The sequence below is a fragment of the Teleopsis dalmanni genome, chromosome X (genome assembly GCF_002237135.1).
Source record: "Teleopsis dalmanni isolate 2A chromosome X, ASM223713v2, whole genome shotgun sequence".
NCBI classification, from domain to species: domain Eukaryota; kingdom Metazoa; phylum Arthropoda; class Insecta; order Diptera; family Diopsidae; genus Teleopsis; species Teleopsis dalmanni.
In genome coordinates, this window is record NC_051848.1 from 84,518,472 (window position 1) to 84,543,855 (window position 25,384).

At 27.5% G+C, this 25,384-nt stretch overlaps 2 protein-coding genes across 2 annotated transcripts; both read left to right on the forward strand.

The window, feature by feature from the left end:
• The first annotated feature begins 6,592 nt into the window (after positions 1 to 6,592).
• LOC119662604 lies at positions 6,593 to 15,612 on the forward strand. The gene is made up of 2 exons (XM_038072259.1): positions 6,593 to 7,258; positions 14,662 to 15,612. Exon 2 carries the CDS (start codon positions 15,021 to 15,023, stop codon positions 15,552 to 15,554), a length of 534 nt encoding a protein of 177 aa, XP_037928187.1. The 5' UTR covers positions 6,593 to 7,258; positions 14,662 to 15,020; the 3' UTR covers positions 15,555 to 15,612.
• Positions 15,613 to 23,255: 7,643 nt separating this feature from the next.
• Positions 23,256 to 24,179, forward strand: LOC119688640 (NADH-ubiquinone oxidoreductase chain 5-like; the record flags this gene model as incomplete). Its single annotated transcript, XM_038103311.1, is given in 4 exon segments — positions 23,256 to 23,350; positions 23,352 to 23,994; positions 23,996 to 24,093; positions 24,095 to 24,179. Coding segments are annotated over 4 exon segments (921 nt in total), but the record flags the coding sequence as incomplete, so codon positions are not given.
• Positions 24,180 to 25,384: the final 1,205 nt, after the last annotated feature.

The following is a 25,384-nucleotide window of genomic DNA, read 5'->3' on the forward strand; positions in this document are numbered from 1 at the left end:
GTATGTACTGAATCTCGTCGGATTAAACAGTATGTGTAAGTTGGTTTGTGGTGAAAATATGGACACTGATGCAAATGAATTAGATATTGTAAACAATCCAATGTCTTTCAATGACGTTAGAGAGGAATTAATAAATTTTGAATATACCAACTATTTGCATCAATCTTATGATGACTTCAAACAAGAAATTTTAGAGGTCAAGTTCGATTCCACGCATGCTGAAGAAAAACGAAAGAAGAAGAAACCAAACCTTAAAACCCCTCGTTCTTAAAATATATATATTAACCATAACTATTTAAAAACATTCGAATATTTCTTACATATATATATATGTTATATATATAGAAATAATGTGTTTATGTCTATGGAGTATATATTATTCATAAATAAAATATTGTGACAAAAATTAAGACTTTTTAACTCCGTTTAATTAAAATTATTCTTTGTAGATTTAATTATACGAAAAGTTATAAAAAATATTCCACAGAAAATTGATTCAGTATTAATTATAACTGATCAGAAAAAAATTTCTTTTGCAGCTATGATCTTTTTATTTTGCATTCATTAAAGTTAACAATATTTCTCCAGTGTTGTGTAAGACCGTATAAACTTATAAGTTGAGCAGGTTAATAGTTATTTTAGAGTATTAATTATGTTGATTGTCAATTTGTCAACATTTGTACTTGTGTTTGTTCCTTTCTAGAGATATTGCAATTGTGGTTACAGTAACTTCATGGTATGAAGAATTTAGTAGTGGTAGAAAGTGATTTCCGTTGACTCTGTCATGAAATGGAGAAAACATCAGAACATATTCCATGCAGCAGCCCAGCAGCGGCAAGACGTAGACTTGATTACCTTAGAAACGGGATCTTACTCCCAAATCCAGTTTGGAAAAATTAAACCCACAACAATTACGAGATTTATAAATAGTCTACAATTGTTTTAGTTGAGCCCTTAAGAGCACAATAGATGTTTTAGTTCGGGGTGCATTCATAGCCTATTATTAAATAATAAAACCTCCCTGCTGCATTGAATTATTAATAAGTATTTACTAATCCATCTGAATTTTTTGAATCTCCTCTCTTAATAACTGAAATAGGGTTTTAGTTCAAAAATTTAATATTTCCAAGATGTAATTTTAGAGAGTTAAACTTTCAACCTGTTGATTCGATGCTTTTTTCATTACTAAGTATTCATAATACTTCATGACTAAATAATTACTTTATACATCTATATCGCTCTCATATAAATGTCTTGGATATTATAAGTTTATTTAAAAATAACCAAAACTGTTTAATGGAACCTTATACGAGTATATAAAACTGATCGAAATACTATAAATTCACTCAGTATCCATTTTGTATAGCTTATTGAAAATATATATTTATTGTGAAATGATAATGGACATTTGCAATAAATAAACGAAAAAGGATTAAAATAAATCGGAAAAAGTATCCTCGCAACCTCGAAAGAAGTATAGAAAAAAGATTTGAACACTAGAATAAACCCTAGTCTCTTTAAAAATATATTAAACCATTGTTAAGACAAACACTAAATATACATATATATTGCTTACAAAATTACAAGAACATGTTTCAATTAATGGGTTGATCATTGAAAACTATCCGCAGTTTTATTAAACCTTTTCCAAGCCGATTTCTCTTAACTTTTAGTTCTACAACACAAGTTTCCTAGTAAAATAATGTACTAAATGACGCAAAAAGATAAATATAAAATATAGATTGCAAATTTAATATATCAAATTTGCACTAACAGTAATGCTTCATAGAAAAACAATACATAATTTATTATATTTGTATAAACAAATACAAAAGTTTAAATTAATTAATTAATTTGGAAAGATTTTCTAAAATACCAAATCATTTGATTTCATAGATTTCTTAATTGTGTCCAACTTCTGTTCCAAATACCTTCCAAAAATTCTTAACATATTCTCCAATTGTTTTACGAACTCTTCACTCAATACCTTAGGTCGTTCTATAAAGTAAAATTGTTTACTAATCAGATAAATAGTTAAACACATGCAATAATTACTTGCAAGCTTACATAGATCTGTGGACATTTATAATAACAATCTAGTTGTCATATTTACATAGACACCTAATATAACAAACGTTTCCTCAATAATTCTTTCCAGTACATCACAAACTGCCTCTAGCCTCTAACAAATCTTGAAACTATCAAATCTTCACACTAAGTATTATCCAAAAATATAATATAGTGTTAATTCTGACATTGAAGATGTCTGCCGATAATATTGTAATATAATAAATCATTTAAGGTTTGTGGTTTTCATTCTAAACATGATGGGAGAGTAACAATTAAGTGTGTAACCTCAAAAAAAGAGAAATTCTTGCAAAAGAAATTAAAAAAAAATTAAATAACATCTATGAAAATGAGACACCAGCTATGCGAAACCCAAAAATCCTCATTACAGGCATGAGCGAGCGTTTGGAAAATGATGAACTTCTCCAGGCAATAAGAAATCAAAACAATATGGAGTTTAAGTATATAAAAATCTTGAAAATCTATGAGTTCGTCAAAAACAAAAACATCTTTAATGCTTTAGTTGAATTAGATGGTATAGCCTTCAAGCGAGTTATGAGCGTTCGTAGGCTAAGTATTGGTTGGGAACGATGCATAGTATACGAAAACTTGAATGTAATGCGATGCTACAAATGTTGGGGTTTTAACCATAAAGCGACTGTTAGTAAGGAAAGTGAACATGTATGTGCAAAATGCGGTAAAGTTGAACACATATACAAAGAATGTAAGAACAGCTTCAACAGATGTGTGAACTGTGCCAAAGCCAAAAAAAATCTACATCTGAAAGATCTCAACATAGACCATGATTCCAGGGATCTGGAAGCTGAAAGAACTGATTATCAACTTTGATGGACCACAAAACCTTGATAAATATATTTAGTAAACTAAATTGCGGTCTAAATATGGTACATTTTAATGCTAGAAACCTAACTGATCTAAAATTTGACTACATTAAGACTGTTTTTGAAAACTCTGATGTTGATGTCATATGCGTGTCGAAAACTTGATTTAATAGTGACATCAGTAGTTTATATCTTTCACTGAACATTTATATTTTATACCGCCATGATAGGAAGCAAAAGAAAGGAGGTGAGGTTGCAATTTATTACAAGTCTTATTTGAAAAGTAATTTGGTATGTGTGTCTGGTGTCTGGTGAGTCTGACATTGAATTCGTTATCATAAGCATCAATGTTGGTTTTCATAAAATGTTGGTGGGGTGTGTGTATAATTCACACAATCGCTTCAGTTGCGATCCCTTTTCTGATTCACTGCAAACTATCGCGCTTAATTTCGGCTTCCTAGCAGTCCTTGGTGATTTTAATAATGATCTTCTCTCAAACTGTGGTAACGTTTCCCGTTTAAATGATCTTATTGCTGTGTCGGGCTTAAGTATCGTTAATAGTAACATTCCTACTAGATATGCCAATAATGTTAAGCCTAGTTTTCTGGACATAATTACAGTTTCTGATTTAAGGAAAATATTGCTGTTTGATCAGACTTCATTTGTTTCAGATCATGACCTACTATTTATTACGCTAGACTTTAAAAAAACTAAAAACTCTATCTCAAATAGATTTTCTTTTTGGAATTATAAATCAATTGATTCAGTGAGGAATTATAAATCAATTGATTCAGTGAGGTTGGTATGTTATTTCAGCTGATCAAAAGTTAGATGTATTTAATAGGAAATTGCTTAGCCTTCGTCACATTTTCATACTATTGCCATCAATAATGTTTCTTGCCCATGGTTCAGTACTAGAATAAAACGTTTTATAAATTTAAGAAATAGAAAATATGCAGTTTGGAAAAAGGCTGCAAAAAATACAAATGAATGTGTCCAAACTCCATGAAAGTGCTTAATTCAGTTAAAATAATAGCATATATATCATATTTATTTTCTTATTAAAGATAAGGTTGCAACATCATCTATAGATCATCAGTTAAATTCCTAGACGGTTTGATTTAACTACAGTGCAATCAGCTAGAAAGTGATTTATTATTATAAATATATTTAATATATATATGCACATATATTAAAATAATTATATATGTAATTATTCAAACAACAAAACGCAATGTTTCTTGATATTTTTATTAAACTTCAAACTTTTATTAAACAAAGATCTACTTTAGTCAAAAATAAAATGCAGTCTTTATGAATTTATGTTTTACCTTAACTTTGCAAACTTATCAAACTTATTATACTTCTATTTATCTTCTTCTCTCCTTTTATATCTTTCTTTTCTTCTTAACTAGCTTTTATTTCAATCTTTGCTCTCATATCAATCTGTGCTTTTATTTCACTGCCTTATCTCCCCTACCAGGTAGGTAGGTAGGTCCCCTACCACACTACTTTATCTATATATATATAATAATATATAAAATGCACGTTTTATTTATTATTTCCCAAATCAAGAACTAGTTAATACATTACTGCTGCAGTGTACAGTGCGGGTACAATTTACACCATTCGACGCATTATGAACTAGTACAAAGACCAGTTCCGAGGTATATCATACGGGGACAATTCACACCGGCAATGACAACTCAATGTGAAATCCACCAGTTGAGCCCACGTAAAATGGATTATGAAGCGACTAGTACAATGCACCTTGGAACTACTGAATTCACTAGTTCAGAACTAGTCACAGACCCTCCTGGGATTCATGTCAAAATTTGAAAAAGCTACACAGACTTTATGTTACTTATACATTTTATTTCAAGTAAAATTTGTGTTGATGTGTGTATCAGCTGTTTTGGTTTGAACTTAAATTTTTGTATCGTTTATTTGCGCGCCACTGGTGGTCTCGCCAAATTTTACTCAAAGCTGTTCAAAGAAACTCTGTGTAAGGAACGTAATTTGGCACTTTATTTGTGTTACGCTCTTTGTTTGTACTTTACTTGTGTTTTACTTGAGTTTTACTACAAGTAGCTCGTGGAACAGACCTACGAACAGGGTAACAAAATAAAATAAAAAAAGAGACAGCAAATATGAATCACATATAATAAAATAAAATTTAAATTTAAATTTAATTATACACAATTAGAAATTAAATATTTCACAATAATATTTTCACATTAACCGCTTTAATTGCGTGTTGCATTGGTTGCAAAAAATTTAAAATGCTTTATTGTAGTCTTAAAAATGAGTAGATATTAATGTTGTGTGGTTATAGAATATTTTGCATTCACGAAATTCAAAATATGTTCATTATCATTATTCAATTACAATTTTAAATTAATGTATGTATGTACCTGAAAAAGTTAATTCTTGATATGTCTAATAAATTACTGTAAAATTACGTATTTTATTTACATAACTTATTACTATATAACAATTTGTAGTATTGTATCTTAAGTGGACAACCAAGAATAATCAGATATAACAGTACCGGAACGAGTGAAAGTCGGCAAGAAATTTCGCCAGATAAACAATTATATAAATTTAGATACATTAGAAACGTTTTTATTAAAAACCATTTTAGTAGATGTATTGATTTATTTAAATTATATACCACAATTTAAAGTATATATCCATAATATGTGTATTTATTTATTAATAGTTTAAAAGTACAGAGCATTCTATTAGAATTGAATTATTGTTATTAATAATAATAGTATTAGTTTCTCTATATTTATATACATTTTTATATTCCACATTCTATGAACATGTATTTTATTGTATTTTATCTATATTGATATTGTTATATTATAAATAAATGCTTCATATATGTATTTTGGCTTAAAACTATACAAAAATTAACATTGAGAATTAAAATGTGTCAAAAGCCACTACTATTACACTACTAAAGTACTAAAGTACAAAAGTAGCACTACTAAAGTAGTGTAATACTCCATAACATAGGACTTTAAGTTGAAGTCTGATTATGATCCGTGAAAATTGTACAATTTGCGAGTTTTAATAATAAAAAACTATTACATTTGTTTTAACGTACCATGTTTCTAAATTAGTATTAACTCTCAATTGGTAAACTTAACATATGACGTATACATATCCGATTGGAAAGTCTGGATTCAATCAAGATTTACTCTAGATCTGTCAAATGTTGTTCAATCGAACATTTTTAAGGTATTCTAACATATTTTTAAGTAGTGTTAGTAGACATTTTTATTTTTCATAAATACATATATCGATCACATCATACATTATTTGTCAAGTCACATTAAACAGCTGTTAATTTCGGGGTAATCGTGCTACTCTGGCAAAATATCTAGACTGTCATATTCAAGTTAATCTCGAGTGCTGCGCATTAATCTCGAGTGTTATGCAGATTAACTAATCAAAAATGAAAATTAAACCTTAAACCAAGAGTGAATCTCGATTAAAAAAGTAACACCAGATTTACCAATTGAAGCGCCATTACAATAAATTTTTTTATGATTTATATTTATTGAACACTATTAAAAAGCGTTCAAATATTTATAATACGGTATTAATTTTAATACATACGTACAAATAATATATAAATTTATTTGTGTTTTGCTTATGTTTCACATATTCATTTGTGTAAATAATGTCATTTGTGTAAACTTGATTCAGCAATGTGCACTTTCTTGTTTTTGCGTTTTCCATCACTGCATCACAGGTAAATGTCAACTATAGTTCAGCAATTTGCTGCAAAGCGTCAGGCAAAGACGCTTTATAAGAGCTGTGTAGGAACTCAATTTGCTGTAACATAGTTTATTATTTGAAGTGAAAGTAATAGAAAATATCACAAATAGGAATAAATTGCAATACTTTGTCGGTCGAAAGTTCGGTTCGAAAGTTAGCTGTCGTGTACGATCACGGACATAAAGTTTATAACAAAAGCACGGAATGAGGAGGCTTGGGCTGCAATAGCAGTTGAATTCTAAGAAACGGGTATGGATTTCTTATTAGTAATTAAGCAATAATTGTGGTTGGTTACTGGTCTTCAATACTATGCAATAAGTGTATGCGTTCATGAATAAAAAACCTTCAAAAAACAATATTTTACATGGATTGTTTGTTCAAGACAGGATGCTTTCTAAAAAAATGAAAAAATGAAAAATATTTATTGCAAATGTTTAAATGGAAAAACGCATCAGCAGTTGGTGGTTTTCAAACCAACACCTTTGAAATTAAAGTTTATTTTTATTGTTTTTGAAATGCAAAAATCCTTTGATATAAGTGAAGAACATAAACATGAGGTAAGTTAAAAATTAAATTGCATATTTATAAGTTTGTGAAACTATATTTGGAGGTTGCTTGATCCCCGATTTAATTGGATTTAAAATTGCAAACTTTTCACATGACAATCACAAACACAAACACAAACACAAACACAATCTCAATCAAACAATAACTTGTGATAGCTAATTGATTATTTATATAGTTTATTAGTATACCTCCGATAATTAATTGTGTTCACGCAGAATTAAAAAAAAACAAATTTACTTTGAGAAAATATTGACACAGTCAGCGTTTCAAAAGTTATACTTAAGACAAAATACATATTTTTCATAATGAGTTGATACTAATTTTTGTTTGATAATATCTGTCAATTTGCAGAGCATAGGAGTAAGAAGATTTAAAGTTACCTCTGTAACAATATTGGTCTTTCTTCTTTCAAGCAATTGAAGGCTTGCTTGTCTATTGTCTATATCATAATTTCTTTTAACAAATTCAATAAATGCACAATCGGATCCTTGTCTGATGATTGGATGAACGGTTTGCAGTTCTCAAAACGTGTTCTGCGGTACCTACTCTTTCACGACCATTGTAGTATGTTTGGGGTGTTAATGGTAATAAATTTAGATCAAAATGTTAAGTTCGTTCAGTATTTTCGTTCTGGTTTACTTCAAAAATTTTAAATAAACTTTCGTTTCCATAATTCTAACAACATAACAGGATGCCGCCAATCAAACTTATATATAAATTATTAATTTAATTTGTTTAATATGTTATTTTGTTAATGAATTGTTAATATAATACTGCGAATATATTGTTGCCTAATAAAATATAGTTATTATTAATAAAACATCTCATATACGTTCATTTAAGTGGTACATGTAAAAACAACTTTATAGAAGGGCCGCACACCCTTCCAGATAGGGCACGCGTCGCCACTGCGCTGAAGTATGTGTGTCCGATTCGCCACATGTATATCTACATTATGTTTTCGCGTTTATATAAAACAACAAGAGCTTTAAACAAAAATGAACAATTATTATATACAGCCATAGTCAAAAGTATTTACACAACGAAAGTTTTTGTGCATATTGCATAAAAACATGTTTTTATTGTTGTTGTTGGACGTCAGTTGCAAAAAAATTTTTTTGTTGTCACTTAGATTTATCAATGCAGAACCAAATAAAAAAAGAATTGGAAAGATAACTGTTCATTTGACAAAAATATAAGCAACTGCACTGATGCTTATTAGTAGTCAAAAGTATTTACACGCATTTTTTCGCGTCAAAAGTATTTACACAAAATATTAATTAGCATTTATTGTAGGATTTTCTTTAAGCAAGTACAGTCGTTGGCTATTGTCACAAACTACACAAGTTTAGAGATTTCAAAATTTCAGAAATTATTTAGGAAAATGATAAAAATCAAGGAATTATCAGTTGAAATTCGATCTGAGGTTGGCACCTAATATAAGAGTGGGATTCCGGGACGAATTTATTAAAGTTATGCAAAATTTTATATAAAACGATGTGAAATCTAGATAAAAATAAGAACATATGCAAAAATTTAATAAATTTGAAGAGAACTGGGCGGAAACCTCCCATGAATCAAGGGGAATGCACATGATTATTAGGAGTAGTCATAGAAAATCCTACAATAAGTTCTGGCAAAATAGCAGCATCATCGGAAAAGTTGATTTACAAGATTATTAGTGATGCTACACTACATCGCAGGTGGAATAATATTAATATCAATACCTATGTGGTGCACTAAATAGTCAATATTACTCTAACGATCTTATTAAATATTCTCTCATTTGCTTTGAAGTATTTTAAGTAACCTATACAGTTTTGAAACAATGTGTTATGAACAGATGAGTCTGAATTTCAATTCTAGGGTTCATTTGATAACCACTCCGTGCATTTTCGACAATGCCAAAAGAATTAAGCAGTGCAGCCACTCAATAGATTTGAAGGTGGCACGGTTTTGTTTTTGGAATGTCTATCATACAATGCATTTGGAGATTTGGTACCGAAAAATGGCACCTTAAATCAGTCCGGTTATATTGGTATTTTAAATAACCATGTCTTGACGTCAGAAAATAGACCTTTTCCTATCAATAACTGGGTTATACAACATGACAATGCACCATGTCATCAAGGATGTGGACTTAATCCAATTTTAAAAGAGTTAAATCCTACTGTTTTTTTATAGCCTGCACAGAGCTCTGGCCTTAATGTCATTGAATATGCTTGAGACTTCATAAAACAGCAAAATACTATTGATAAAAATCCAAAATGTAGTGATATCATAATTGAAATAGCGAATATTCGGTCCAAATTGATTCGCAGCTGGATTCGATCAATTCCAGCTAGGTTACGGGCAATTATTGATGCCAAAGGTGGTGTAACCAAATATTAATTATATTAATTAAATAAAAATAAAAAAAATTTTTAAAAATTCATCAATTAAGAAGAAGAAAATGAAATTAACGTTTTGTGTAAATACTTTTGACTACTAATAAGCATCAGCGCAGTTGTTTATATTTTTGTCAAATGAACAGTTATCTTTCCAATTCTTTTTTTATTTGGTTCTGCATAGATATATCTAAGTGATAACAAAAAAATTTTTTGCAACTGACGTCCAACAACAACAATAAAAACATATTTTTATGCAATATGTACAAAAACTTTCGTTGTGTAAATACTTTTGACTATGGCTGTATACTAAAACTACGCATCATCATGTGTCCATCATCATTTACAACTGTTCGCAAGCAGTTAAAATTGTAAATCCACAATTCAAAAAATATTTTGGATTTAAAGAAAAAGTTTTTTAACTTTGTTAAAGTAAAAAATGTAAACAAATTATGATGTCACACAATTTTATAAGATTTTATAACTTATCAGCGCAATGCCTAACCTTAGTATTTAACGTTCTTGGCGGTATATAGAAGATTTAACAATTGCATACTTACAATTACTGTCGATTAATTGCACTTTATTTAATAATTTTTAATTTTCGCAATGTTTATGATATTTTATTTTTATCGCTTTGACGAATAGCTATTAAATAAAGCGTCTACTAAATACCGCCTATTTTCACTTTAAGATGCAGATCAGTAAATTTTTAAATGCTCGCGCAACTTACATGTATTCTCAAGAATGGTAGAATTAGGGTTTGAATTGCTGTGACTATTTTCAAGCAATTATTTTTGACTACAAAAATAAAATAAGCCAAATGCAAATGCCACAACAAAACGTACACAGTACAAATGTGTGTGCACACAACTGTGTACAATAGCGATTGTACGTTTTGTTGTTGCATTTGCATTTGGCTTATTTTATTTTCGTAGTCAAAAATGCCTAGCGACAAATGTCTCCTAAAAAACTGCTGGGAAAAGTCACACCTAACACACAAATACTACTGCATTTTCTTTTGCTTTGCAACTTCTTTCAGCATTGAGTAAAAATATTATAGAGTCACAATGCCATAGAAATTAATTTTTGTTCTAGGTATCTATTAATGAGTACCCAAATCACTCAAATCTCTGCCGACGTCGCTTCAGTCGTTTTTGCTTCATACCAAAGAAGATTTTGCAATATTCTCTGCTTCATAGGTTCAAGAAATTTTTATATTTCTTTTTTGTGTTTTTTTCTACTTTTGCTCTTTGAGGTGTTGTTATTGTTTCCTTGAATTATAATGTAAGTAGTAAAAAGAATTATTCGCTATTTTATATTCATTCATGCCTACTTGCTTTGTGTTTAAATATGAACATATGGACATTGATATTTTTGTATGTAATTTCGGCGGCAAGAGATATCAAAATTTTATTTGCAGCATTGAAACAATTTTTCATTATGATGGCATTTGAAGAAAGAGTTATAATTGTTTTCGTAATTAATCGTTATTAAGTATGGATTTCCAATTTTATCGCATTTACATAATATTTATATTAAATCTTAAGAAGTAATACAATCATAAGAACACATATGTATATAAAATATTTACCAATAATTGGTAAAACATTTTTAAAAATAGTATGCTTTAGTTTTGCCAAATGTATTATAATAAAATTTTGTAGAAATCAAATTAAGATGAATAAAAAAACTAAAATTAAACCTTCGGTTTATATGGCAGTTTGAATAATTAACGCTATTTCGCAAATATATGCGCTTCACACATACTGAATAAGTATAAACGGAATATCAGTACAAGGGGTACAAGTGTATCGACTATTAGCTTTTGTAAGCGGATAATTGCCGAGAAATGGAGATTTATTTAAATAACTGCATAATCATTGATAGTTACTAGATCGACATACATGAAAGGTTATCGTTAATTAAATAAAAATGACAATTTTCATGTTACTAGTTGCGTACTAATTTCCAGACCACCTTTGAGGTATAATGCATCGTGCGTTTTTTTTTTTCATGGTGTTGTCCCCAGGAGGCCTAGTCTATGTTAACGAAGAAATTTTGTTTAAAAAAAATAATATTGAAAATTGATTTTTTTTACTATTTCAAAGTTTTTTTATATTATTTGTTCTCTATTTTGACTATAATTTATAATCGTCCTTAAGAATTTGAAGAACTTTAGTTTTTTATATTAATATACATTAGTATTTTCGACAAAAAGATTTTTTGCATATAAATGATAAAGATATATATTATCACACATAAATAATTGGAAAATAGAATGTGAAAAAGAAGAAAGAAAACAACCTGCAGAAGATTTTCCGAAAATACTCCTAAACCTGCCTAAAATCCTACCACAACAAGGCCCAATGACAAAACGACAACAAACAACGCTCAGCAATAGAGGAATACCACCACCAATAAGAGTTCTTGCCGTTATTAGATATATATATGATACATTATTTTTTATTGTTTATATGTATAAATTGCTTTGTTTAAAATATTATTGTATATTAACACAAAAAATTATAAATTGATCAATATCACGTGAATAACCATAAAAAATAGCGAAAATTTCTACGTAATAAATATTAATATTTACATTTTTATACATATTTATTAACACATGTTTATTAATAACTATCTTAAAATTAATTCACTTAAACTATGTATTTTGAACAAAATAAATAAATAAAGTAAGTAGTTATGGTAATAAATAAATTATAAATAAATGTTATTAAGCGTGTATTAGGGCAAATTTGTAATATAAGGTCATATAACAATTTATGCCTTAGTCGATTTCACTTTCTCTACCATCCATATGCAGTGCTTACGAAGTAATATAAGCAGAATAAAGCCCAGCAATTCAATTCGATGAAGTCTGTAGGCCTCAATAAACCAACTCGGTAAATTATGGTAAAGTAAACTGAAATTTCCTAGGGTTTTTTGCACTGCACTTATGTTAAAAGTTTTCAAATTTATTTATTTTTTTATTATACATTCTATAAAATGTTCCCAATGGTAATACCTAATTTACCTAATTTACCATACTCGAAATTCTGGTAAATACCAACATTCGCTGCCATACGGACATAATTTACTATTTTCCTCAATTTACTTTCAATTACTCGAACTCACACACGGTCAATTACATACAATTATCTTATTTTAGCTAATACTAATATAACTTACATATAACTGTTATTATACCTGATTAAAACAAAAAATTGAAATTGGTTGCATTTGCTTCAAATGTTCCTAAAATAAGATCAAAAAATATTCATATTCTTTCAAATAAAAGTACATATGTTTATAAATATACATTTATACTCATACATATATATATGTAGATCAGTAAACTTCCAAACAAGTAGGGATGTTTCTCTTATTTGCATTATGAAGTGATATTAAATGCATGAAATTTTTACGTGCTGCTTGCTGGTGCCAAGCATTAATTGCAAAAACAAATAATTACACCAAAAACAAATTTAACTCTTTTCTTGTACTGCTTGCCTTCGTAAACAAGCAAATCTGTTTTTTGTTTTCAGTTTTGTCCTTCATTCATCAATAGTAAAATTTTTAGAAAGAACAAGCACAAGCGCGGCCGATCTAGCAGCAGCGCAGAAAGAAGAAATATCTTCACTCCGCCCTCCCGTGCCTGTTGCTGAAAATTTAAAAATTGAGTCATTGTGACTCTATAAAATTTTTACTCAATGTTTTAAGTCAGCATTTTTTGATATATCTATTCTACTGTCACTCAGTCACTCAGAAATAAGGCTTATGCCATTGAGTAAAAATATTATAGAGTCACAATGCCATAGAAATTAATTTTTGTTCTAGGTATCTATTAATGAGTACCCAAATCACTCAAATCTCTGCCGACGTCGCTTCAGTCGTTTTTGCTTCATACCAAAGAAGATTTTGCAATATTCTCTGCTTCATAGGTTCAAGAAATTTTTATATTTCTTTTTTGTGTTTTTTTCTACTTTTGCTCTTTGAGGTGTTGTTATTGTTTCCTTGAATTATAATGTAAGTAGTAAAAAGAATTATTCGCTATTTTATATTCATTCATGCCTACTTGCTTTGTGTTTAAATATGAACATATGGACATTGATATTTTTGTATGTAATTTCGGCGGCAAGAGATATCAAAATTTTATTTGCAGCATTGAAACAATTTTTCATTATGATGGCATTTGAAGAAAGAGTTATAATTGTTTTCGTAATTAATCGTTATTAAGTATGGATTTCCAATTTTATCGCATTTACATAATATTTATATTAAATCTTAAGAAGTAATACAATCATAAGAACACATATGTATATAAAATATTTACCAATAATTGCCAATAACTCGCCAATAACAGATGAAAAGCACTAAGGTCATGTGCAACTTCCAGGTTAACGTGGCCCACCTATAATAAAAATAAATCCCTGGAACTGATCAAAAGAGATCGCGTAAACACTGCGAGGCTTATTGCAGTTCGTACTGGTCATTGGTGTATAGGAACTCACGCAGAGAAACTGCATATTCTCTATAACTCTCACTACAGAAGTTGTAGAAACCCGCAGAAGAAAGAAACAATAATACATTTTCTCTGTGAATGCCCAGCTCTAGCATCCAGAAGATATAATTTCTTAGGAAAATACTTTTGTGATAGTTTATCAGACTGCTCAATGGTGAAGATGAAAGACCTTATAAATTACCTAAATTCAGTGGGATGGATTTAGTCTCTACTCTTCTATACTAGGGTTCTTGCGAGGAATGTGGTAACAAAACGGCGAAAAATCGCTAATTGTGGTACATTTGAAGTTATCTTATGACCTGCCACTGCAACCAACCAACCAACCAACCATGTACATATATTCCGATTTACTTCAATTCTTTTTATGTTTTATTTTAATAAATGCCAAAAAGACTAAAAGACGTCATTTTCCTTTACATATTTTAGTTTTATTTATATTATGTATTGAATTTCATTAATATTGTTATTTTCATTATTTCAGTCAATATTTGTAAAATTCGGTCGAAATCGAAACGTACGTCCACTCGTATAAGGAGAATTATTTAGCTGATCTTGTTGAATTATTAGTTCCTCATGCACAAACAAATAATGATATCGATTATATAGAACGATTTGATAATGAAGATGCCACAAAAAAAAAAAAAGATGCCAAGAAAACTGAAAATAATTGACGGGCCTTCATTTTTAAATGAAGATCATTCAAACACAAAAACTAATGCAGATCTTCAAGCTTTATAATCTGAAGGCGAAGAAATACCACCGGCTAAGTTTGCAAACGTTCAAATCGATACAAGCTTTGCAAAGCGAACACAATTACAATTAAATACATTTAAGCCAATTATGTGTGAGAAATCTTTACAATTTGATACGAATAGATCGAAAGAAGACACATATTTCGATATATATAAACCATATATAAAAACAGTAAATAAACGACAGCGTATCGTGTTAATTCAAAATATTTTTAAAGCTATAGTTACGACTTTAGATGACTGTAGAGACTTCAATGACTCTGTAATTGAAAGTCCACAAAGCAAAAAATTTAAAAAGAAAACAGTTGAAAATAAATCTTATTCAGTACCAATAGGACCAGGAGCCAGACTCGCACCAAGAGTATCATACACAGTTTCGGAAAGAGTAGATGGTGCTACGACTGCTATGGCAATTATTCAAAAATCGACTCTACCAATTTTTACGGTACATGCAAATAATGCTAGAGCAATTAATAATTTTAGTCATAGCCTCTTAAGACAAAATGCACCACAACCACCATCTGACAACAACAATTCTGACGACGAATTTGCTGGTATTATAAGAACGGATGAGTTGGGGCTATGGATAAAGGACGAACCACTTGACGATTATGATTTGTAATTCAGTTTTGAAAATATGGTTGTTTTGTTTTTTTTGATTTAATATTAAATTTATAAAATAATCGAATACTTAGTAATTATTAAAAATTTTTTTCTAATTTATTTATATATATAGAACTATAATTTATTTTTCAAAATTTTTATTTTAATTTACTTAACTAAATAATAATGTAAAAATTAGTGTATTAAATATGTTAAAATAAATTTGTTTAAAAAGTTTAAATAGAGAATTTGGCAAATGTAATACCTATTCGCCTGTTGAACAAAAACATCTCTTTTTGTATATATTTTAAGGTTTTGCCGGCCCATTGAATGATTTATTATTCAATTTATTTGAATTTGTTATAATTTATTAGGTATTTTTTATTTACGTATTGACTTATGTTAGTATGGATTAGTGTTGGTTATGACTTTTGGTCTTGGATAGCGGTGGATTCCGTGGTTCCGAGATACCAATGTTGTATTCTATTTCTTTTACTTTTATTTTGATATTATGTTATTATTATCATTTGTATATTTATAATATTTGTATACATATATATATTTATATTCATAACTATTTTTAAGTTTTTTAAGGATATAGTTTTTAAGATATTTTTAAGATATTTTTAATACAATCGTATTTTTAAGACATATGAGGACTGTTTCTTTAGTAACATTTCAATTTTCTACCACTCAGATGAATCTGGGGCTGGATAAATCCCAGACGAAACGCATCAGTGAAAACTGCTTAGAGGACTGTGACATGTGTTCTGATTACAGAACCTTATCTGCTAATAAAATGATATAACTTTTCTACAACTTTTTATATATATTCAAATTTTATCTTATAAATATTTATTCAATCTTTATTATTTTATTTCATTAACATACAAGTTTTATTTTATTAATATAAAAGTTTTTATTATTTTACAATCTTTATTTTATAATTGCACAATATACTTATAATTATACAGTGCTTTTTTGTAATTGTTATTTTAAATTTATTTGTACGATCTTTACATTTATGCAATTTATTTTGATACAATCAACATTTTTCTATAATCCTTTTTTTCTACAATCTTTTTATATATCTTTAATTTCTTTTGATATATCTTCCTTTGTTTCTCTACAATCTTTATTTATACAATCCTTTAAAGCTGCTAATTAGATATCCGTGATCATAAGTCACTGTGGCCGGTGGTCGTTATTTAGCGACACACTGTGAGCTTGGCCATGCAACCGTTTCTCCATGGTTGTAGCAACAAGACGGCAAACAAAATTCCGGCTGTTCGATACAGCCAGGGGCTTGTACATCAAATTAACAAATGAATCATAATTTAAAAGGCAGTGTATATTAATTGTGCAAAGGTAGCGTAATCATCAGTCCTTTAATTGAAGACTGAAATGAATGGTTGGACGAAATATAAGCTGTTTCATTCAAATTTTCTATAAACTTTTATTTTTTATGTGAAAAGGTAAAATATATTCAAAAGACTAGACGACCCTATAAATCTTAATTATTTGATCATTTTTGATTTATTTTGATTATTTTTGTTATAAATTTATTAATTAATTTCATTGTGGTGATATTAAAACTTAAATATCTTTCAATAATTTTTATCATTTATTAATAATAAGATGATCCATTATTAGTGATTAAAAAATTAAGTTACTTTAGAGATAACAGCGTAATTTTTTTGAAGAGTTCTTATCGACAAAAAAGTTTGCGACCTGGATGTTGGATCAGGATTCATAAATAAATGCAGAAGCTTAAATATAAACCCGTATTGACTTTTTATTCTTACATGATCTGAGTTCAAACCGGTGTAAGCCAGGGTGGTTTTTATCTTTCATTCAATAAAATACTTTAGTACGAAAGGAATTAATATTTACTTAAATGAAACTTATTTTATGAATAAATTTACTTACTTATTTTGACAGATTAGTGCAATAAATTTAGAATTTATTTATATAATTTTAAAAAGCATAAATAGTTGTTTTCTTTTAAATGAAATTATTATATCTTTATTAAGAAGTTTATTATTAATTATTTGTGTTTTAGAGTGTATTGCTTTTTTGACTTTGTTAAAACGTAAAGATTTAGGATATATTCAGATTCGTAAGGGTCCAAATAAAGTTGGATTTATTGGAATAGTTCAGCCTTTTAGTGATTATTTAGTAACGAACAAACTTATCCATTAATATCAAATTATATATCTTACTATTATTCTCCTATTTTTTCATTGTTTTTATCTATATTACTTTGAATGTGTATACCTATGTTGAGAAGATTATATAGATAGATTAATTATAGAAGATTATATAGATTTAATTGAAGTTTATTGTTTTTTTTGAAAATTACAATGATAGGGATATATACTGTAATAATTCCAGGGTGTTCTAGAAATTCTAATTATTCATTATTAGGAGGTTTACGAGCTGTTGGTCAAATATTTTCTTATGAAGTAAGGTTAGCTTTAATTTTGTTATCTTTCATTTTTTTAATCGAAGGATATAATATAATTAAATTCAAAAAATTTCAATATATAGAATTTATTTGATTAAGAATTGGCTTAGCAGAAACTAATCGTACACCATTAAATTTTGCAGAAAGGGAATCGGAATAAGTGTCTGAGTTTAATGTAGAATAAAAAAGACAAGGATTTGCATTAATTTTTTTAGCTGAATATACAAGTATTACAAGTATTTTAATTATAAGTATATTATTTTGTGTAATTTTTATAGGGTGTGGATTATTTAAAATTAAGTTTTTTTTAATTAGATTTTATTTCTTTTTTATTTATTTAAGTTCAGGAAACTTTATCTTGTTTTCGGTATGATAAATTCATGTATTTATCATGAAAGTGTTATTTACGTTACTCATTAAATTTTTTATTATTTATGGTTTGGTTAAAAATATATTTATTTATATGAATTATTTTTATTAAAGTTAATAGAAAATTTTAATTCTATTTTTTATTTTCAAAATATATGGTTATATCAAGGTCATTAACTTAAATTATAATTAAGTGAATTATCTCATCATTTATTAATTAAAGGGTTGATTAAAATTATTGTGTTAAAATATATTCGATTATAAAATAAGGTTCTTTAACTGGTCGAGCTCTGATTCAAGTTAATAAAATAACAGCAGATAATATAATTTAAAATAAAATTTGGTTGATAGGGCAAAATTGAAGTCCTTAAAATTTTCTTATGTTATAAAAAGGTATGATTATTAAAATTGCAATTGATGACACTAAGGCGATTACTTCTTCTAATTTGTTAGGAGTTGAACGTAAAATTGCTATGGAGTTAGCTGGAAAGAAATTATCTGGGTCTCCTAATAAATATGGGTTTATTAAAGTTAATAAAATTAATGATGTAATTAGAATAATAAATCCAGTGATGTCTTTAAAAATGATATAAGGATGGAATCGAATTTTATCATTGTTTGAATTTTATCCTATGGGATTAATTGATCCTAATTGATGAAGCAATGAAAGATGAATTATTGTTATTGCTAAAACAATAAAAGGTAAAATAAAATACCTAAAAAAGAAATGCCAGATAAAAGCTTAGCGTTTACTGTAGCTCCTTAAAAAAGATATTTGTCTTCATGGTAAAATATATCCTCTAAAAGCAGTTGCTATTACTAAAAATAAAATAATTACTCCTACTAATCAGGTTTGGGTATATTTAAAAGAATTATAATAAATTCCTAGTTCAATATGAAGATAAATATAAATAAAAAAAATTTGCTTCATTAGCATGAAGAGTTTGTAATAAACATCCATAATTCACATTTCGGCAAATATGTCTAATTCTATTAAATGCTATACTGATATCGGCTGCATAATGTTTAGCAAAAAATAATCTACTTATGACTGATTATTTTTGTTTATTGGAATGATTAAACATAATCCTAATAATGATACAAAATTCCATCAAGAAGAGATGTTAATTGGAGTTGGTAACTCCACTAAAGAATTATTTATAATTTTGAAAAGTGGATGTTTAATTCGTATGGGTTTATTCATTTATTTTTTAAGTCGAATTGGTCCAAAAAATATTTAAGTAATTTTTACAATGGTAATTAACAAATAATTTATTAAAATGATTGTTATGAAATTAGTTGAGTAATTATATAATTTAGTTGGAATATAGCAATTTCTTTAATCAAAATTTGTAAGTTGATTAACAATATTGATTCATTATTTATAAATATATCTATATTAACATAATTATATATATAACTATATTATATATTATAATTAATAAGATTGTTCGTATTAATCTTGTAATTAAAAGTGAAAATATTTCATTTGAAGCAATTGCTGTAACATAAATAAATAAAACTAATATTCTTCCTAAAAAGGTAAAAATAAGATACAAGCGTGAACGCAGTTCAAATACCCTTGTCACACTCCTAGTAAGTCTGATTGGTAGCAATACTTTTCATATTGTTCCTTTAACCAGGAGCAATATACACGAAGCCAAAATACAAATAGACACCGAAAATAATTTCAGGATCATTACTAAACATTTCGATGACAGCAAGAAAAATTACTACACATACCAACTGAAGAGTAGCAAAGGCCTTGTTGTCGTTATCAAAGGTATTGAGTCAAATGTAGAATCCATTGAAATCACAAATGCCATAAGCGAAAAAGGTTTTAGCGGTAGAGCAGTTATAAATATAGTTAATAAAAATAAAATCCCACATCCCATGTTTAAAGTTGAACTTTATCCGGAAGCTTCTAAGCATAAAAAAAATGACGCCCATCCCATCTACAACCTGCAATACTTACTTCACCGCAGAATTAGCGTTGAGTAACCCCACAAGCGAAATGGTTCAGTGCAATGCTCAAACTGCCAAGAGTATGGTCATATTAAGTCATATTGTACTCTTTGTACAGTGTGCGTAGCGTGTGGCGAGCTTAACCGTAGTTCCGAATGCGATAAAAAAGCATTAAAGGATACCAACTCTAAAAAGTGTAGCAACTGCATTGGAACACCTCAAACTATAGAAGCTGTCCTATTTATAAAGAACTGAAGCACAGGTTACCTCTGCAGAAAGAAACATTGCGTAATCCTACAAGAAGTAACCCCATCAAATTAGTTGAAGTACCCCTAGCTTTGACATCTAAGCCTGTTACACCAGGTGTCTCATACGCATGATTTTTATATTTATAACGCAAAAGTAATAGTTATTTGTGCTTTTTAAAATAAGAAGCAGAGTTTTAAGAGTTATTTCTGTGCGAAAAAATAAACGGCAGATGATAATAATTATTTTTGTTGAATGTAATATACAGCAAATTTAATTATTATTTTTGAGTTTTATTTTAAAGCGCTCTAATATAATAAGCATACATAATATTAAGGATAAAAGTTGTTAGAATGATAATTACATATATACTTAAATATAACTTTAGACAACTTTTTCTTGCTGCTGTTTTTCAAAAAAAAAATTTTAAATAACTGTTATTTTCGGTTCCTGATTATATTTTAATATAATTTCAGATCACTTTGTTGTGTTACTACGGCTTGCAAGTGGGTTGGATTTTTGGTAGATTGTTTTAAATTAATATTTTAAATATTAATTAATTTATATAATTCCAAATATTTGTGACATTTATTACCAATGAGTTTCTTTCCAAATTTAAATATAAGTATGAAAAGATGTGTTGTTTTATAAAAAATTTGTGTCTTGTTTGCGTGTTTTAGTTCATGTTGTTATTGTCTTTAGTGCATGTTTATGTAAATTAAAATTTAGTGTAAATTACCATCCATACAACCTTCTTTAACTTTGTGATGGTTTTTATTAAGACCTGGAAATATAGCTGATCCTTCAACATTAAATTTATTAAGAAAAATTTCTTTAATAATCAGAATTGTAAGTTGATCTTGATATTCAATAATTAGCTTATCTTTTTATATTTTTTTAGAGCTGCTAAAAGAGTATGAAGTAGAAGAAAATAAGATTAAACGCCGCTTTGAAGCAGCTACACCAGTTAAAGGCACATTAAAATATCACTGCTTTTTTCCAAATTCCAAAAAAGTATTTTCTTCTTCAGACATTACAGATTATGTATCAATAATGAAATGAGTATTAATAAAATCGCCATAAAAACCATAAAAAAATATTTTGTTTTTAACTCCACATAGTTTATTTTCTATAATATTTCTTACCTGTGCAGAATATTTTTCCAACTGTAGCAAAATAACACTTCACCGAAAAAGGCAGGAGTGATTATGTGCTGCAGTTTTCTAGGTAGTTCGGCTAGTAAGAAACTAATTAACTTTTTAATTCATCTATATAAGAAAAAAGTTTATTAAACGGTTTAATTATGTTAAAATTCATAACTTAAAAACAGAAATGATGCGGAACTAATTTAAAATGTTATGTTTTATGTATACATTAATTTTAGAAATAAAAAGTAAAAGTTTTTGTATCGTTTTTCTTCGAAAATTGATTTCATGGTACTTTGATGGGTATGAGTAACGTGAAGGACACCTGATTAATTAATTTTTTTTAAATACTTCTAAAATGAATATCACAGTGGAAACATTTATTTTTGAAGTAGAATTTATAAATTAATTTGAACCAAGAATAAAAAAAAAATTTGTGTGGCATTTTCCTTTTTTTTTTTTGTTACTGAAAAATCGTGTGTATGTGTTTGGTGTAATATGAAGGATAAATAAATTTTTAAAAGTACTTCTAAATACAATATCGTCCTGAAATTTTTGGGTTTTATGTAGAATTTTATTACTAATCGAAATCAAAAATATTATATAAGAATATATTTAGTATATTCTTTGAAAATTCATTCAATGGAAATGTAGTACGCATGCGCTTGATGTGTTTTGCGGAAGAAAAAAAAATATTAAAAAATCTCAAAAAATAAAAGCATCAAAAAAACTTTTATTTCGTAGTAAAATTTAAAACCGAATCTAAATAATATATAAAAAATGAAAATTTAGCTAATACATTTGAGAAAACTTTCTTTTGAAATTTAACGGTTAATATTAGTACTTAAATATAAACAATTTTAATTGTTTAAACAATTTCATAAAAGCACAATCAATTATCTTTGAAACGCTGAAAATTTCAAGTATCTGTCTTTTATAAAACTTGAGATAGACCCATTTGAAAATGTATCTACAATGCCAATTCTCAAAACCCCATGGATCCATATCTCCTAGGAAAAAAATTTGTAATTTTGATGAGGGACGAGATGAGGGTTTTCTTATTTTATGAAAGAAGCTCATCAAAAAAATTTCAGACAAATCGAAGATCATGAGGTCAAAAAGGTGTCCGCGTTGTAAAAGAATGACCCATATACTTTATATTTATACTCTTATAGACAACATGGACGAATTTATTCCGGAAATTTTTTGTTTTAGAATAAATAATATGCGAGAATTTTTGTTGTTATTATTACATTGAGTACCTTTAAATTTATTAATTATAAAAAGGGAAATAATTTTTTATTGATTATATTTAAATAGTTGTGAGGAAATTGTGGGAAATTTATCATTATGTAGAGTTAGATTTTAATTATTAATTAATTTGAGAATTATTTCATTTTTTTTAGAGTTGTTATTTATTAATCAAGATTTTTCAATTTTTGTAGAATGAGAATTAATTTCTTTAAATACAATTAGGGTTGTTATAAATTTTTTATTTTATTGAATAAAATTAATTTTTATATCTTTTGTTTTGTTAATTTCTTCTTTAGTAATTTATTAAAGAAAAAAATATATATTAGGGAAAATAAATATTAATCGATTTATTTTGTTATTAATTTTATTTTGTTAGTTTTTTAATATTTTTGATTGTTTCAACAAATTTAATTAGAATTTTATTACGATGAGGTGGTTTAGGTTTAGTTTCTAATTTATTAGTAATTTATTTTCAAAATGTTTAATTTTATAATGTAGAAATAATCACTGTTTTGTCAAATCGAGTTGGAGATGTTGCTTTATTCTTAGCTATTGCTTAAATATTAAAGTATGGATCATGAATTCATATTCTTTTATTAAAATTTAATAATTTAGTTATAAATATACTAATTATTGTAAGAGTTCAGATTCCTTTTTCAGCCTGATTGCCTGCTGCAATACTTACTCATACCCCTGTTATAGCTTTAGTTCATTCGTCTACTCTTGTAACGGCTGGGGTTTATTTATTAATTCGATTTAATTTATTGATTGGTGATACAATTTTAGGTCAGTGTTTATTATTAATTTCGGGATGGACAATATTTATATCTGGGTTAGGGGCTAATTTTGCATGTGATTCAAAAAAAATTATTGCATTGCCTACATTAAGACAATTAGGTTTAATAATAAGAATTTTATCAATAGGATTAGTTTTATTTACTTATTTATTAATTCATGCTTCATTTAAAGCATTGTTGCTTATATGTGCTGGAGCTATTATTTATAATGTAAATAATTTATTCATAAATAATAAATATTCATAATATTCGTTTAATGGGAGGTATAAGAAGTTATACACCTTTTACATGTAAATGTTTTAATGTTGGAAATTTAGCTTTCAGGATTTTATTCTAAGGATATAATTTTAGAAATTTTACCTTTAAGTTATGTTAATATATTTTTTCTTTTACAGTGCTAAATGTTAGACACTTAATTCATTTAGTTTATTATTCAATAATTGAGAATTTTAATTTTTTTAGTTTAAATATATTAAAAGATAATATGTTAGCTGAGTTATATTAAAAGGAATACTTGAACTGTTATTTATAAGAATTATTGGAGGAGGGTTATTAAAGTGGTTATTATTTGTAACTCCTTCAATAATTTGTTTTCCTATAATATTAAAAATGTTGTCCTTAATTGTTTGTATTTTAGGGGGACTTATAGGATATTATATTTTAAAATTTTCTTTACATTTCTTTAATACATCTTTACAAAATTATTTTATTTCAATTTTTTCTGGTTCGATATGGTTTATACCAAATATGGTAACATATGGATTAATTTATAATATTTTTATTTTTAGGTAAAAGATTATATAAAAAATTTGATCAAAGTTGAACTGAATTTTTTGGTGGATTTTTTTTCTATATAAATATAAGAATAATTATAATGTTAATAAGTGTATTTTTTTTTGTTAATATGTTTTTATTATTTGATATTTAAATGGCTTATAATTAGAGTATTACGTTGAAGTTGTAAGGAAGATAAATTTGTCTTTAAATATTTGATATATTAGTGAATTTAATTTAGAGATTTATAAATAAAATATAGGCAAACTCAAAAATTAACTTTCAATTCGTTGACTTGTGTTTTCAAATAAAGCTGTAATTTATAAGCTCGTTCTAATTTAATAGCACGGCAAGTGCCTTGGTTAGTGTCACTAACTAAAAAAGTCACAATAAACCTTGGGCACTGAAATTTTGTGCAGCCTTAGCTACTTATTGAAAAATATGATTAGTCATCGTTTCTAATTTGACAGGCACGAATTCTAAGACTGGCACTTGCAGTCCAAACAAATTGTATACGAGGGCTGCTATACATATTTCTGGCCTAAGCAACACTAAGTGTTGCCAGGTGCAATCTGACATTTCCATTGAAAAGGTTGACATTTTTTAGCATAACATCACTCAGAGCATGTTGTCATTTAATTATGAATTGTTTTATTTACAGAGACTTGAAAAACTCATCTCGACCAAAAAGTGGAATTAACACCTGAACATTTTCGGGCGATCATTTTTCACAACTTTCGACGTGGATTATTACGACAAAAGTGCATTGATGAACTGAAATCTTTGTATGGCCATTAAGCACCATCCTATAGCACTGTGAAAAACTGGCTTA

Coding starts and splice junctions, on each gene's coding strand:
- LOC119662604 (XM_038072259.1), top strand. CDS start 15,021: ATGTGTGAGAAATCTTTACAATTTGATACGAATAGATCGAAAGAAGAC.